Source organism: Vombatus ursinus, unplaced genomic scaffold, assembly GCF_900497805.2.
Source record: "Vombatus ursinus unplaced genomic scaffold, bare-nosed wombat genome assembly UNPS02015411.1, whole genome shotgun sequence".
In the NCBI taxonomy this organism is placed as follows: domain Eukaryota; kingdom Metazoa; phylum Chordata; class Mammalia; order Diprotodontia; family Vombatidae; genus Vombatus; species Vombatus ursinus.
Genome location: NW_020955189.1, coordinates 879,848 through 897,022, shown reverse-complemented (window position 1 = coordinate 897,022; position 17,175 = coordinate 879,848). Strand labels below are relative to the sequence as shown.

Genomic DNA, 17,175 nt, shown 5'->3' with positions numbered 1-17,175 from the left:
TCCCTCTTTTCTTTCTCTCTCTACCCCTTTCTTTCTTCCTCTCTCCCCGTCTCTCTGTCCCTCTCCCCCTGTATCTTTCTCTCCCTCTTTTCTTTCTCTACCCCTTTCTTTCTTCCTCTCTGTCTCTCCCTTTTTTTCTCCCCCTCCTTTCTTTCTCCCCGTGTCTCTTTCTTGCTCCCCTTCTATCTCTCTTTCTCTCTCCCTTTCTCCCCATCTGCCCTGCCTTTCTTTTTCCCCCCGTTTGTCTCTCTCTCTCCCTCCTTTCTCCCCATCTGCCCTGCCTTTCTTTTTCCCCCCGTTTGTCTCTCTTTCTCTCCCTCCTTTCTCTCCATCTGCCCTGCCCTTCTTTTCCCCCCTCTGTTTGTCTCTCTCTCTCCCTCGTTTCTTTCTCCCCCTGTCTGTCTCTCTGTCTGTCTTTTCTCTGGCTTCCCTCCCAGCTCTCAGACCAGCCACAGATTTTGTGAAAGCCTGGAAGGGCCGGGGAGGGGAGGACCCATAGCCCCAGCTCCTTCCACCTCGCCCGCCCCTTCTTGGCAGCGAAGTGACAGGGAGGAGGCTACACACCTGAGCCTGGGCAAGGTCAGCCTGAGGCAGGCCTCTAGGCCTTGGAAAGCAACCTTTGGCCTGGCCTTGGAGCTGAGAGGGAAGGTGAGGCACAGGAGCTGAGCCATGCTCTGGGGAGCCCCTTGGCACGTGGGCAGGAGCTGTTACCAAGCAGCCAAGGCTGCAGGAGGAATGTGGAGGCAGAGCCCGGGAAGGCTCACCAGCCCTACCCCGATGTAACTAGGGGGTGAGAAGAGCTCTGCTGGGAAGGGACCCGCCCCTGGCTTGGCTGCAGAGAAACCACAGAGCTTGGCTCCAAGCTAGCAAGAAGCACCACCTTAAAGAACCAGAAAGACCCCCAAAGAGGCCCCCACCCCCGCTCCAGCCAGCCTCTGTCCTAGGTGTCCTGGGGGCTTGTCCATTCCAACCTGGGATCCCTGCTCGGACATGAGGTCTCTACTCAGGGGCCCTGGACCCATCACCTACAGGGGCTGGGCCCACCTCTGTTTGGGTCTGGGGACCCCGACTGCTTCCCACTTACCACTGCCATCTCTCTCTGCATCCGCCGTGCAGGAGCTGCAAGACACAGAGAAGGGTGAAGGCCTGTCGCTTCTCCCTGGACTCACTCTTCTAGAGAAGGGGCAGGGGTGAGGGGAGAGGGCTCTGCCAAGGACGAGCCCCCGGACCGGGGACAGACAGGGCCCCTTCTAGTCTGGGCCTCACTTCCCTAACTCACCAAATCAAGTGCATGACATTCTACAGGGGCCAGCCCAGTTCCCCTCCCCATTTTACAGACAAGGACACCAAAGCTCGGCTGGGGAGGCTGTGACTTGCCCAAGGTCACGTGGCAGTTGGCGGCACAGAGGGCCAGGAGTTGTTCCCATTGGGCCGTTGGCCTGCCTTTTAAGCTCACGTGATGACAATGGTGCCATATGCTAGGCATATCATGGCACAGATGCAGCAGAGAATGATACAATGGGGCGAAGGGATGGAAAGACATTTTACAGCTGGTCTGTTTTTGCCAGAGCAGTTTTCAGCCTGGGGGCTCAAAGCTACAGAAAGAGAATTCTGGGTTACTTTCTCAGGGCTGCCCAGAGCAGAAAGAAGCCTTTTTGTGGACCCTCTCTCTAGGCAGGGGAGCCATCGGCAGTGTGGCTGTGGGGAGGCTATCACCAGCTGGCTGGTGGTCAGATTCCCTTCCCGTTGTGTGCCACATAACCTGGGGGTGATGAGGCCCACAGTCCCAGCCCCCTGGGGCTGGCGGGAGACTTGTTAGATGTGTGCAATGCCAGATACATCTCAGCTCTTTTTATGGCCCTCAGGGCTACCGAGACCTCACTACCTTTTCCATTTCAGGAAAGCCCACTCGGGTCAGGATGCTGTGGGAGAAGCAACGTCCTCCATTTACCTGCCCAACATTCACCTGGGATTTTACTGAATCAACAAGCATTCCTTGTTAAGTGCCCACAGTGAGCATGGCTTTTTGGGCCATCCCTGTCCTTGGGCTCCCAGAGGGATGAGGAAGACATGTGAATAAAGAACAGTGCACACACAGGATCTGCTGGAGAAGGGTCATCTAGGTGGGAAAGGCTGCCCTTCAGCCAGCAGGTGGCCCTGCCCAAGCTCCAAGCTGGAAGCATCCCCTTCCCCCAGTCCTCCAGAGCCTCTGGCTATCTCCCAACTTTTATCAGGGCTGAGCAGGAATCCTGATAAAGCCGGAGTCCAGCCGCCAGCTCTTGGGGTGGCCAGCGTCCCCAGGCCCACCCTTATCTCCCTGGCGCCTCACAACTGTCTGGGGAGATGACAGTACAAGACGTCAGTCCCTCTTATCCAGAGCACCAAACCGAGGCATCCAGAGCTTATGACTTGCTCATGTATGTCCGGCAGGATCTGAACCAAGACCAGCGCCGTGCACAAGCACTGTGCACTGGCTCAGCTTCCGGGCTGCTCTCCCTGACCAGCGCAAGGGTCACCGATGAGATTATGGGCCACAAACCTTCGTTTGGGGGACTCCCAGGGCCCCTGCACAGCCCATGCCCACTGCCCACTTGTTGGGGGCGGGGCTGTCCCCAGGATTAGATCTGGTCTATGAGTTACAGCTGACTGGGAGTGTGTCCCTGGGCCCCCAGAACATAAGCTCCTTGGGGAGCAGGGATTGGGTCATTTTCCATCTTTTTATTTCCAGTGCTTGGCACAGATCCTGCCCCCAAGGGGCACTTCAGAAAATAAACCTCTGCTGATTGTTTTGTCCAGCTGTAGCTGAGGGTGTGCCCTTCCCAGGCTACTTAACCCGGGGAGGAGGGTGGGGGCAGGTGGAGAGCACCCCCTGAGCTGGGCCTGAGGTGACCTCCATCTGTGTCCTAGTCGGGGGAGGATGGGCTTCCCGAATGACTCCAGGCTTCTTAGCCTCCAGCCCCTCTTTTCTCCAACCATCCTGGAGAGCCAGTCCTGACCACCACTCCCTTGCTCAGTCAGCACCCGGGGCTTACTATTCCTCCCCAGGATCTACTGTAAACTCACTTTTCTATCTGGCCTGGAAGTCCTTCCTGGCCTGCCCCTACCCTAGACCTTTCCAGCCTCATGATACCTTTCCTCTCCTCCAGGCACTCCAGAATGCAGGGAAATGGGTGCCCTCAATGCGTCCCCCTGCAGGGAATCCACTCCCTCCTCCTGTTGGAATCCCTATTACCATCAGCTGCAGAGACCCTTCTCCCATACTTAAGGCAGTGGGAGCTGCTGCTTCTTCGTTCCAGGGCAGAGAAACATCCTGCCCTGCCCTCCCCCACCCCAGCTGCCCAGCAGGCCTCAGGAGGCCTCTTCCCGGCAGCTGCATTCCATCCTCTGGGCTCACAGGCTCGGCCCTGGCGCTGGCTCCAAACAGGCAGCCCGGTGTGGTGTGGGCCAAGGGGTCCCAAGGAATGGCAGCTGCCAATGGGCAAAGCATTCATGGGCCCCTGAACCCATCCAGCTGGATTAGCCAGGGCTTCTGCAAGAATGCCGGGCTCTGAGTCTGGACCCTTCATCCTTCTGAGCCCGCTAATCCTGGGCGTCTGATCCTGACCTCGCAGCAAACCAGGATCTCAGAACTTCAAGGAAAGGCCTGCGTGACCACTCCCCAGACCCCCGAGAGCATGACCTACACCCTGGGAAGCCCTGGCCTGCCCACTGAGGAGCAGCTGAGACATCTCTGGTAGAAAGAGATCTCTTTTTCTCTAGCGCAGGAATGAGCAGCCAGTACTGGGCAGCATCCGGGTTGAGAGGTGGGCACCTCGGTCCCGGCCCTCACACTCACTGTGGAGGCTGCCTCCATCAGTAGGGAATGAGCTCTGTGTCACTGCAGGTATTCAAACACAGGTGGGATGGCCACAGGTCAGGGATTGTGGAGGGGGTCCCTGCCTCCAGCACGGAGTCAGACTGAATTATCAGCGGATCTCTTCACGTGCAAGAGAGAGATTACCCCTCCTACTGAAGACTTTCCTGATCACCCAGAGGCGGCGGCCGCCCCCGTATGGGAACAGGATCGATGGACGTGGCTCCCCAGGGCCCACCTGCCTCTCCTTGGTTTCTGTACCTTTTGCACGTAGTAGGTGCTTACAACTGTTGATGGACTGGAAACCTAGCACGGTGCCCGGCTCATAGTAGGCAATTACTAAATGCTTGTTGATGGAGGGGATTTGGAGCTGGAGGGGATCTTTAGTTTAGCTTTTAGTTTACAGATGAGGAAACTGAGGCCCAGGAGGGTAGCTTGTCTGTGGTTGTGTGAGCCACTTGTGGGCCCCCAACACTGCTCCCCGCCCTGTCTCTCCTTCCTCGTAACTACAGACTTTCCTAATAGACTGATCTGACGGCAATATGAAGGCTAAGACAGACCCTCAAATGGAAAAATCTAGATAAAATGTGTAACAAGGTAGAATCATCTTTGTCTCAATTCCAAATACCATTCACTCCAGAAAGACGCCAGGTGCTGCCGCAAAAAGCCAACAAGTCCTGACGGCTGAGCACCGCAAACGAGCCTTGGCATAGCCCTCCTAGCTCAAGGTTGCCACCTTGGGTGAAAATGCTCAGAGGAGCTGGTTCTGAATTGTCACTGGATTGGCTCTCCCTCCTTGGGGTACCCCCTCCACCAGAGCAGATTGCAGCCCTCTCTCCTCCATGACTTCCTGCAGAGGATTCCCCTTGCCCACAGCTGGGGGCCAGTGTAGCCCATGGGCCGTCCATCTGTTCTCTTTCACTCCATGCCCAACCTGCATCCTTTAGAACCTGCCTTTTCCTGGCCAACATCTGTAAGTCACTGTTAGCCTACCACCCTGCAGGCCTCCATCTCCCCCCTTTGAAGCTTCAGGAAGATGTGGGATAAGAATGAGAACAGGAGGCACCTTTCATCTGCACATCTCTAAATGCCACCCCCTGCCATCTTGCTCACGCCTCCTGCCGTTTTATTCGTCTTCACGCAGCTGGCATAGGAACTCCCACTGCCCATGCAGGCTGGGCACCTTCCCTGAGGCCGGGGGCACAGAGTGAGCCTGGGCATCCACTCTTGGCTACTTGCAAAGCCCACACATGTGCCCAGACATCCAAGTGGACAGGCTTTGGAGGGGAATTCTCTCTCACTGCTTCCGCTTTCCCATCTGCCCCGTTCCTGCCATGGTTTTTATCTCAGTGACAGCTCTCTCCAAAGGGAGGGTCTGGGCCACACCTCCATCCCTTAAGAGGGGTCAGAATCTAGCACCCCCCTTGAAGGGGCTGTTACAGATTTTCCCTGTGTAAAAAAATCCTCCCTTCTCCCAGGAGCGTATGGGGCTTCACAGAGTGCAACCTTCTTGGGGAGGGTGTGTGTGTGTGGGTGTGTGTGTGTGTGTGTGTGTGTGTGTGTGTGTGTGTGTGTGTGTGAACAGTACCTAGAGAGGTGTGGACACAGTAGGTGTTCCATAGATGCCTTTCTGCAAGTTTGGCCCCTGAAGAAAAGATGAAGAGCCCTGCAGCCCCTGTAGGATTCAGGCTAGGGGGCATCACTGGAAATGAGAGCAGCAAAAACACGGGGGTCTCCACTCAATTTTTAAAAGATGCTTGTTGAATGAATTACTAATTGCTCCTTCAAAGGTTGGCACTTTAGCTGGGATGCCTCTGCTCCCCCCCCCGGACTCAAGAGCCCCCCAGTCTCCCTGCATCGATTGGCTGTGGTGGTGGTGGTGGGGTATGCTCCCTAGCATTCCGGGGAGAGAGGGAGAGAGACAGACAGACATTCAGACATTCAGACACACAGACACACACACTTTGGTTGGAATCCAATTCTCAATGGGCCAATACGTCAGGACCCAGGTGGGGTCAGGGAGTCAGAAAGGAGAAGACCTCATGAGTACCAGCTGTGTGGCCCTGGGAGGGGCCTTCTGAACCTCAGTTTCCTCATGGGTAAAATGGGGATAATAATTCCTTTACAGCGGCTCTCTCAGAGAAGACAGGAAACACACGGTAGAGATTGGTACTTAATAAACAGTCACTGATTGGTGAATGAAGGTTTCTATCACAAGGGGCAGGACCGAGATTTCACCTGGATAGGGAGGGAACTCTGGAGTAAGTCAGCTGCCTTCACCAATGCAGCAACTTCTGCGTTCCAGAGCTGCCCGGGGCACAGCGAGGTGGACTGCCTGAGCCAGTCACACAGCAGGCATGGCTCAGGGGCAGGATTGGAACCCGGGTCTTCTAGGCTGTAGCCAGCCGTCCATCCCCCACACCTCCCTGACTCTGATGCTTACGTTACATGCTTAAGAACACCCAGGAGCCAAGAGGTGTCTCAGTAATTGTGCCCGGCCACCCGCCATCCTCCTGCCTTCTCTCTCCTCTCCCACCACTTCCTGACGCCTGCCCGGCCTTCACTCTCTCCCGGCTCTACTTCACCTTCACGGAGCACCCCGGGGAACTCTCCTCAATGCAGACCTCCCTCCCCTACTCAGTGAACTGCGGCTCCCTGTCACCTCCTGGAAAAGTCTGCCCTTCCCTGAGTGACTCCGCCCTGAGTTCAGCCTCAGTTTTCCCCCCCACCCTCTGCATTCAGTCAAACCGGTCCCTAGGCTCTTCCTCCCACAGAGACTCCATTTCCAGCCTCCAGGCTTTCGGCACATGTCATCCCCTCTGCCTGGAGTGCCTTCTCTCCTTCACTTCATAGACTCCCTCCATCCTCTCTCTACTGCCTTTCATTCCCAAGCCCGGTTTTTTATTTATTTATTACATATATAGCCACCCAGAAAGGGAATATCTATGAGCTGCACAGGGCACCGGGCTAGGGGGGACGCAGAGAGGGCTGGGAACCCGGATGAGTCATAGGATGGCTGGAGCACCATCCCTGGGCGTTCAGAAAAAGGGGGAACCCCAAAGGCGCTGAAGGTGATCACACTGGCCAGGAGCTGGGGGAAGAAGCCAGGGAGAGTACCCCTTCCCCTTGGGAAAGGGGACAGAGCACCTGGCCAGGAATGCGGGGAAGGGGCGCAGCCACAAGGAGCCTGGGCCGAACACCTCCCCGGAGTCCTGCAGGGAGCGAGGCTGCCTCTCCCCTCTAATCAGCTCGCTGCTGACTCACCCCAAGTTTAGGGCCTTTTTCTCACGCACGCCCGGCCTCACCCAACCTGTCTGCGATAGGTGATTTGGGGGAACTGAGGCAGCACTGGCCCCAGGCCCCCCTTGTTATGGGCGGGGGCAGGCGGCTCCCTTTGGGGAAGAGTCTCTTCGAGAAGCGCTCCGTTTTTATCTTTGTACCATAGGCAAACTGCAGGTGCTTGTTCACAGAATGACTGATCTGGATTTAAATCCCACCTGCTCTATGTCACTTTCCCTTCTGAGCCTCACTTTCTTCATCTGTAATATGGGCTCAAGGTCCTTCCAGCTTTAACTTTGCTCCTAGAGCTGATCCCAGCTCTGGAAGTGAGGGAACTTCCCTGAAGGGGGCTGGGGTCTCTCTCCCCAGCTCCCCTCTCTCAGGCCTATTTGTCACCACCAACACCCTGGAGAGCCTGGGAAGGCAGCAAGCGCCTGATCTTGTGGGGGGGCGGAGGGACCCAAGGCCTCATCAGGAGCTACTTGAGGGTGGAGAGGTGGGTGCCAGGGCTGTGCTGCTAATACGCGTAACCCAGCTTTGCAAACCTTCAAGCATTAATAAACTTTGAACAGCAAGGGAAGGAGGGGATGCTGGACTAGACCTAAACGCTGGATCTTATAGAGGGGGAAACTGAGGCTCAGAGAATGGATTTGCCACTTGAGTAATGTTGGGCAGTCTCTTCTCCTTTGGGGCTCAGTTTCCCCCTCTGTAAAATCTGGGGTTTGGGTTTAATTGGATAAGCTCTAGAATTCTGTGATTATTTCATCGTCCACCTGTAAAAGCTGTGGGTGGGAGGGCAGAGCGGGCCGGGAGAGATCCCAGTTCTGACGGTGCCTAGACAGTGAACAGGACAAACAAACAACCCTGACTGAGGGACAGAGGGAGGTTCAGGGCTCCTGGCTGACCCTCGTCCCTGTCCCTGGCCCTCAGGGCTGTTGAGGATGGGAATGCAGATAAGAAAAGCCTTCTCCCTTTGTCTGGGGCCAGCACCTTCCCCTGGGGTGGGGCAGCCAGGTGCCAGCTGACCTTCTCTGGACGTCAATAGTAGCGTGAGCCGGAGTTCTCTGGTCCAGTAGGCCCGGGGAGGGGGCAGAACCCCGCCTCCGGCTCGGCCAATCACAAGAGAGAGGCCGGGCTCTGCCGGCCGATGGCCTGAATTAGGTTCCCGTTGGCCCCTGGGCAGAAGCCAGAGTACTGGTAATGCCGCTGCGAGGCCTGGACTCTCGGAAGGGGAAGGCAGCGTGTGACTAGCTGGACCCCCCAAAGCAGCAGCTCTGAGTGATGTGCCCCACCCCCGTGACGGACAGCAGCTCCCACCATGGGCTCCTGTGGGCCAGGGTGGTTCTGGGGCTAGAAGGACCCTCAGGGACCCTCTAGGTCAGGGGCTCTGCACCTTGCTTGTGCCTGGACCCCCCAGACCCCCAGCCAGGGGAGCCTGGTGAAGCCTAGCCATGGACCTCTCCTTAGAATCATGTTCTTAAATGCATCAAATAAGATACAAAGGAAACCCATGATAGAGAAATCTAGTGACCCACACATTAAGCCCCCCCCAGGCCACAGACACCCCCACCCCAGACAGAACTCGGGTGAGGACCTTTATTCCCAGGGGCAGGCTGCCAGGCTCTGAGGAGTCACAGGCAGTGCCCAGGTCAAAGGCAGCCAGTCCTACTCCAGAGCCTGAGGGGCCTGCCCAGGGGGCACTGCTCCCAACCCACGGTTCCTCTTTGCTCACCGCAGGGCACACTGGTTCAAAGTAAGCCAAGTGAGCCTGCTCTCCACCAGGTGTCCAGGCCCCTGCCCAAGCAGGAGCAGCAGCACTCCCTCCACCTGCATGGCTGGCACTGCATGCCCTTTGCAAGTCTGGCATCTTGTACCCTCCGCTCCAGCTCTGCCAGGCACCAGGCACCATCCCTCACTGCCAGGCCAGGAACAACTAACCTCCTCTCACCTAGCGCAGGAGCGCTTCCTCCAAGAAGCCTTCCCTGAATTGCCTTGAAGGAGGCCATGGCAGGCAGGGCAAAGAACACTGGGCTGGGTGTGAAGCCAGACTATTTCTGTGACCTCAGGTGGGTGAGACCCCAACACTCAACCACTCTGGGCCTGTAAAGGGAGGATAAAGACAGCACCTCCCTCCTAGGGTGAGAATATTTGTAAAGTGGAATCATAGTGTTAATTGTGTGTTCTGGGCTCATGCCCACAGGAGGCCCTGGAAAACTGTCTCAGTTTTCCTTTCTGTACAATGGGGTAGGGGTGGCTTGGGGAACTTTAAGGACCCTTCCCTCTAAACCACTCCTGTGCAAAAGTCAATAGGGCAGTTTCCACTTGGGAAGCCTTGGATTTTTCCACTCTTGAACTTGTACCCATCACACCCATCAACCACTGCCTTTTTTACAACTGCCCAGAGGTCAAGGGAGAGAAGGGAGAAGGGATCAAAGGATGCTCACTGGGACACCTGCCAGGTAGGAAGAGCAGAAAGCATCATGGGGGGAGGGGGGGAGAGAAAGGAAAGAGGAGGAGGAGGAGGAGGAGGGGGAGGGGGAAGGGAGGATTAGGGGGAAGGGAAGGGGAGGGAGGAGGCAGGGAGGAGGGACCCCAAGGCCACCCAGGCCAGCGGGGATCAGGGTCAGGCCAAGACTCCTGCTCCAGCAGGGCAGGGGGACCCAGGCTTTTCCTCAAAGTCCCTGAGATTTCCCCATCTGATGGATGACCGGGGGGTCACAGAAGCAGGACGTGGGGCTCCACGTGGACAGAAAGAGGAGGAAGAAAGCAGAGGTGGGCAGGCTCTATCTGGGGCAGAGGGCTCAGGTGCCAGGGGCACCCAGGGCCCCAGCCCCACCCCCCGGCCCCACAAACATCTACCTACATTTCCTGAGCAAAGCCCCGAGCCACAGTGACCAAGTTAATCCTTATCTTTACAAATGAGGAAACTGAGGCCTAAACAGGGCAAGGGGCAGAGCTGGAGGCAGAAGCTAGGGCTGGCGGCTCCTCGGGCGACCTCCGCTCCCTCCCCCAGGGCCCATTTCCCAGTTTCTGCCGTAGGTGAGCCCTTCTCCACCCTACCCCATGCTCATTCACTTCTTCGCAGGTTCCTGCCTGACCACCCCTATGGTATCTGCTGTGTCCAGGCAACTGGCCAGACCAGACCCACACCTCCCCTCACTTCCCATGCCTTGCCCTAGGGCCAGGTGAGAGTTGGAGGTCCTGGTTGGAATCCTGGCTCTGCTAATGGCACCTACCAGACCTGGAATAAGTAAGTCCCTTCCTCCGTCTGGGCCTCAGTTTCCTGCGCTACAAAACGGGTGAATGACCCTGGGGGAATCACTTGTCTATGTCCTCACTACCACCTCCCTTTCCTCCTCCTCCCAGGGTGGCTGTACAAGAAGGAAACCCTGGAAAACGTTAAAATGGGGTACAAAGGTGACCACATGTTAGTCTATTAACTGAGTTGTTATCTAGTGATTGAAGCCTCAGTTTTCTGATCTGCACGATGGGGTAACACAATGGGGGTCCACCTCATGGGGTCGTCAGCCCTGGCAGGGTCCTCAGTGGTCATGTGGGCCAGCCCTTTCAGGAGGGGGAAGCAGCTCTCAGGGACAGGCTTGTGAGGGGCAGAGTGGGCTCTGCACCCGGGTCTCCCTAAATGCTGCCCCAAGTGAGTCTTAAGTGTCTGGCTAAGGAAGGCACGGCACCTGCTAGGCCTCAGTTTCCCATTCTGTAAAACAAAGGTGTTGAACTGGACAGCCCACGAGATCCCTTTCAGCTCTGAATCTATAGCTTAATGGTCTGGTGGGCCTGGGGAAGATGAGGGGGGCCAGGGTGGGGCCGGCCAGCCCCAGGTCTTACTCCATCTCCTTTTCCTCGGCCTCCTCTTGGCTGATGTCCTCCTCGACGCTATAATCCAGGATGGAGCCAACCCCAAAGGCCTGGTTGTGCCGGATCAGAGGCTTGATGGCCTCCTGGTCCTCGCCAGCCACAAACTGCCCATAGAAGGTCATCTTCATCAGTCGGTCAAACAGGTGCCGGCCCAGCAGCTTCTGGGAGACTTCGAGCAGCTGCGCGACACAAACAAAGCGCCTTCAGGCCATGGGCTCACCGAGGCCGCTGGGGTCGCCAGCTCCCCACCGCTCCATCCACTCCACGTCACTGCTCGGGGGCAGAGGGGTCACCTAGACCCAATCAGGGGCAACTGAGGGCATGGAGGGCGGTGACCACATGGCTCTGGCCCCTGCTTCGCCTCCAGCACCTCTCCCTCTCGCCCTCCTCTGTCCCAAAGATCTGTGTTGATTACTCCTTATCTGTGTATACAGGTTGCGGCCCCCCCCCCCCCCCCCCCCCCCCACAAGCTCCCTGAGGCACAGACACTTTGGGGTTTGTCTTTGTAGCCCCAGCACTGAGCATGGAATGCAGACCTGGATGCAGCAGAGGCTGCATCTGTGGAACAGGGATAATAGCAGCATCTGCCCCCCGGGGGGTTGTGAGGCTCCCGTGGGAAGGGCCTGGATCCTCATCAACAGGGTCATAGATGAAGAGCTGGAAGGGGCCTGAGGTCATTTAGACTGGCCTCGATTTTACAAATGAGGAAACAGGCTGCTAGAGCTGAAGTGACCTGCCCAGGGTCACCCAGTTCGTCAGGGTGTGAGGGCACACTCGGGCCCCTTGAGCGTGCTCACTGCCTCTGTCCCGGGCCCTCCCTCGGAGCCTCCGTCCAATCCTCGAGGCTACCTCACATCATCCAATTTTCGGCAGCAGACAGTTTAGGAAAAGGTCATTTGGCCCCTTCCCCTCCTCCCACTTCCCAAGCTCCTGGGCAACAGGAGGGTAGGAGTCCTGGCTGGGCTCTGGGCCTGTCCTCTGGGAGGCTGCACCCAAGAAAAGGCCAGGCCTTGGGGCAATCACAGTATGAACACAGGAAGCCCAAGTATGGATGAGCCAACAGGGCTGACGAGGGCAGCCCAGAAGCAGCTGGAAAGCCCAGCCCTCAGCTCGGGCTTTGCCCTTCTCTGAAGAAGCCAGGCATTCCCATTCTCTGGCCACGTCCTTCTCCCCACACAACTCTGCCATTGTTCCTGGGTGGGCTGGATCAACCTATACAATGGCCCCTCAGAGTCCTGAGCTCCTTCAGAATGGGTGAGGAGGCATTCCTCAGAACTGACTAGGCATCGAGCCCTAATGCAAAAGCACAAAGCAAAGACAAAGCCTCATGGAGCTGACACTCTAATGAGTGGTGGTGGGAATAGCCCTAAAAGGGGAGGAGCGGCCAGTGAGGGACATTCTAGTCAGGAAAGTCACAGGGATGGTGAGTGGGATCACGGGGAGGAGACCGCCCTACTGTGCCCTGATGGTGGATCAAGATTCCAGACCTGGGGGCAGCTAGGTGGTGCAGTGGATAGAGCACCTGCCCTGAAGTCAGGAGGACCTGAGTTCAAATCCGGCCTCAGACCAAACACTTGACACTTACTAGCTATGTGATCCTGGGCAAGTCACTTAACCCCAATTGCCTTAAAAAAAAAAAGATTCCAGACCTGGAGGTGACAAAGGGAGGTGGAAACAGAAGGATATACAGGGATCTCTTCCCGATGCCCCTCCAGAGCAGTGCCTCCCGTCTGACTATCGCCAAGTCACCCTCTGTACATGATTGTTTCCATGTCGGCTCCTTGGTTAGAAGAGAAGCTCCTGGGGGTGGGGGGAAGGGTCTTTCTTTCTGCTTCTGTATCCTCAACACAGCACTGGGCACCTGGTTCATAAATAAATGCTTGCTGACTGACCCTGGGCTCTCACTCGGCCTCAGTTTCCTTAGCAGAGGGGGCTGGCGCCTCCTCTCCTTCAAATGCAGATGGAAAAAGTCCTCTTTCCTCCTCTCTCAGCACTTCTCCCTTATGGGCTCTCTTCTATGCCTCCAGCTTCAGCAATTCCTCTTTGCAGACACATTCCAAATCTACAATGCTGGCCTCTGACTGAGCTGGGAGGCCTCTCAAGGGCCCAAGCACTCTCTCAAGTGGCCTATACTATATGGTGGCTCATACAGACACGGCTACCACGGCCTCTGAGCTCAGCCGCCTCGCCAACCTCCTGGCCTCTGTTTCTCCCTGGCTGCTCCCCAGGGTGCAAGTGCGTCTGTGGCACAGCCGTCCCTTCCCATGGTCGCTGGCATTTGTAAAGTGCTCCAGGGTTTGGAAAGAGCGTTGTATGTGTCATTTCATCGGATCCTCACAACAATACTGAGAGTTAAGCGCTATGGTTATAGTTATTTTACAGATGAGGAAACCAAGGCCAATCAATCACTATTTATTAAGCACCTACTTTATGCACTGTGCTAAGTACTGGGGACACAAAAAAAGGGGCAAGAGATAGTCCCTGCCTTTGAGGAGCTCACAATCTAACAGAGGGACAACACGCAAACAAATGTTTAGGAAACTCTAGACAAAAGTGAAGGGACTTGCCAGGGACTGCTGCCTTGACTTGCATGAATTGGACTGACGTCAGGCAGAACTGCGCCAAGGTGTCAGCCTCACTCTCTCTTCCTGAGTCACTGATGCCCAGTGGCAGGACAAAAGGCAGGATGAGAGGCAATGGCCAGGATGCAGCAGACGGCTTCAGCGTCTCCCGTGTCTGACCAAGCTCTAAGGCTCCACAGCGCCTACTGCAGCCGCCCTGATGGCCGTTGGAACAAACCGTTCTCATGTCGCCAGGAAGTCTTTTCATGCTTGAGGGTAACTGAGGCAGTCAGTGAGTTAGGGGGACGTCTACCCTGGGCATGGGCCACACGGCTTCCCGGTCCAGCTCTGCGCACTGGGATAATTCCAGTCTCCTTGTCTCAGGGATAGCGATTGCAGCTGCTGTAGTACCTACCACCTGCTGTTGCTACTGCTACTATTACTACTATTGCTGCTACTATTGGTACAATTGTAGCTGCCACAGTACCTTATCTTTGAGTCACTTGGCCCCCTAGGCTTCAGCTTTCTCCCCACTAAAATGAGGGGAGGGGGTGGCCTGCTCCAGCAGGTGGAGCTCAGGATTCCCCACTCAGGCCCTCATCTCAGGCACCTATGGAGGCCCCACAGCTCCTCCCACCTGGACTCCAAGCAAGTATTGCCTGGCAAAGGCCCAGGGGAAGATCTCTTCAAAACCTCACCCGAACATTCAGATGTGCACAAAGACTTCACAATCAGGGCTAGGTTTCTGGCCTGAGGTGTCTTGGGACTTGGTCTCTCCTGCTATACCCTACTACGGGACAGAGGCTCAGGAGGGATGGGAGGAACACTGGACCTGGTGGGAATCTCAGCTGTTCACACCTGAGAGACCTCAGGCAAGATCCTTCCTTAATCTTCTGTAAAATGGGGGAAGGGGTGGGCCGCTCTGGGCCTCTGACGCTGCTGAACACCCCTGGTGACCTCCTCTGTCTTGCTTCTCTTCCTACCCATCTGAGGGCTCCTCCTAGTCTCCTGTGCTGGGTTCTCATCCAAGCCACACCTCACGGGGGAAATCCCACAGGATCCTCTTCTCGGCCTCTGCTCCTGTCCCCCCTCCCCCACTCTTTCCCTGGGTGATCTCCCAGGGAGTCAATGATCATCTCTATGCCGAGAAGTCTTAAATCTAGTTATCCCAGCCCACGCCTATCCTCCAACCTCCAGTCTCACATCTCTCGCTGCTTATCACACACCTCAAAGTAGATATCCACTAGACATCTTAAGGGCAACTGGGTGGTGCAGTGGATAAAGCACCAGGGCAGAATCAGGAAGATCTGAGTTCAAATCCAGCCTCAGACACATACTAGCTGTGTGACCCCAGGCAAGTCATTTCACCCTGTCTCCCTCAGCTTCCTCACCTGTGAAATGAGCTGGAGAAGGGAATGGCAGACCACTAATTGGTCTAGTATGTATCTTCGCCAAGAAAACCTCAAATGGGCCACGAAGAGTCAGACACAACTGAACAAGGCCCCCTTGACTCAACATGTCCCAGACTCATCATCTGTCCCCCTAAACCCTCCTACCCTCCCGATCACTGTTGAGGGCATCACCTCCTTCCAGTCCCCCAGGCTCACAAGCTGGGCGTCCTCCCGGACTCCTCACTATCTCTCCTCCCCCACATCCAAACTGGTGCCAAGGCCTGCTGTTGGTTCTATCTTCTCCACATCTCTCGAGAGTGCCCCCCCTTCCCTCCTGGGACGCTGCCACCCCTCTGGTGCAGACCCTCATCCCTTGCTGAGGTGGTGGGGGAGGGGAGTGGTGTCTGCCTGCCTCTCGTCCATAGACTATTCAACTGTCCGAAGGTCTGACCTCCCCCTTTCCAGGAACTCCATTGGTTCTATTATCTCCAGGATCAAATAGAAAGTCCTCTGTCTGGCTGTTAAAGCCTTTCCCCTCCCCCCACAAATGGAACAATTGGCACCATGACCTTTCCTTGTTCCCCCCCAAGGACTCTGTGTAAGGTCTCAGAAGACTGGACATGGGGGAGGGCTGATGAGGGGGGCGAGCTAGGTTATGAAGGACTTTGTGTTTCCTCCTGGAGGCCACAGGGAGCCACAGAAGTTTGCTGAGTGAGTGTGTGAGACACCGTCAGACTGTCTCTGGTCTCCTTTGTATCTCTAGCCCTTAGCACAATACCCAGTCAATGCCGGCTGAGATTGACCACCTAGATCAAAGCCCAGCAAACCATGGCGCTCTTCTAGCCCTTCAGCTTCAGCTCCGGCCTGCCTCCGGCTAAGAATGGGTCTTCCATTTTTATTTATTTTAATAAAAGAGAAGTTTAGTTACTTCCCCACCCATTGAGAAGGCAAGAAATGACACCCATCATGCGTGTGGCCTTTGTCACACAAAATATTAGGTTCTTACGTGTTAACATGCAACTTAATCTACAGATGTGAACCCCACAAAACCAGGGTGGGCCCAATCCAGTTTTTGGTCCCATCTTCCCTGCCTCCCCCCGTGACATCTATGTTCACAAAACTATAGGATGACGCTGAAAGGATTTTAGAGATGACCAAACTCAGGCAGAAACAGGGTGTGCTGCCTGCATATTGATTTAAAAATCCACACATTAACATGATCTATTTTATATTGTATTTTGTTAAACATTTCCAAATTACAGTTTAATCTGGTGGCCTGGAGTTTGATACCTCTGATCTAGGCCAGCTTCCCCCCATTTTACTTAGGAAGAAACTGAAGATGGGAAAGAGGCTGTGGCCTGAGAGTGAGGGGCTCCCTCTGACCTCCCCCCTCCCTTTGCAGGCTTTCCTGTAGCCTGAATACTCTTTGCTCTGAGGGGCAGTGACTCTGGCCACCTTGCTGTTTCTTGGACATAATCAACATTCCATCTCTGGACGCTGTGCCTTTTCTCTGGCCGTGACCCACACCCAGAATGCTCCCTTGTCTCACTTTCACCTCCTAGTTTCCTTCAAGGTTTCACTCAAATCCGAGCTCCAGTTTGATGGCTGATCAGAAAGTCAATTTTATATTAGCCATCCTTTGGGATTATTTGCACACTGTCTCCATCCAGCCCAGATGGAGAGCTGATGACATTTCAATTCGAACTTCTAAGTTAGAATTCTAAGACCGATTATGGGCATTATCTTGGAATCGGAGACAGATAAAGTGGGAAAATTGTGGCAGAAGGACCCCAGCCTTTGGGCCATCATGGGTCCCCGCACCCCAGTTTCCCCAGGCAGATGAAGTTCATTGCTGGATTGTTACTATTGATGGTGGTATTGAGATCCAATTCCCCCCACCTCAGAAGCCTGTCCTGACAGCTCAGAATCTCCTCCTTTTCAAGCTCGAGCAAATTCCCATCGGTCCTGACCCCAGCAGAGAAGGAATGCTGCTGTCTTCCTCTGAAAAATGAGCTGATTATTCTCACATATAAATGACAGAGGAAAGTTTTCTCTTCTCTCTTTTTAAAACTGTTTACACTGGGTATAGTTACACAATGAAGGTATGAAAAGAATCCGGTGAAAACAGTGTGCTGATGACTCTGGGGAGCCCCTGCCAAGTTCCCACCAGAGAACCGACTCCCTCAGCAAGCAGGCTCCAACCCAGGCTAGAGGGGAC

The 17,175-nt window shown here is 55.5% G+C and overlaps 1 protein-coding gene across 2 annotated transcripts in view; it reads right to left on the bottom strand.

Moving 5' to 3' along the window:
- Window positions 1-17,175, bottom strand: part of LOC114032246 (proline dehydrogenase 1, mitochondrial-like) — a 36,212-nt gene that overhangs the window by 15,138 nt on the left and 3,899 nt on the right. For both annotated transcript variants that reach the window (XM_027847488.1, XM_027847489.1), the window contains exons 2-3: window positions 10,976-11,184; window positions 1,085-1,119 (exon numbers count right to left, since the gene is read on the bottom strand). In XM_027847488.1, coding sequence (XP_027703289.1) covers window positions 1,085-1,119; window positions 10,976-11,133 — 193 coding nt within the window. In that variant the 5' untranslated portion in view covers window positions 11,134-11,184. The remainder of the gene's footprint in view (window positions 1-1,084; window positions 1,120-10,975; window positions 11,185-17,175) is intronic.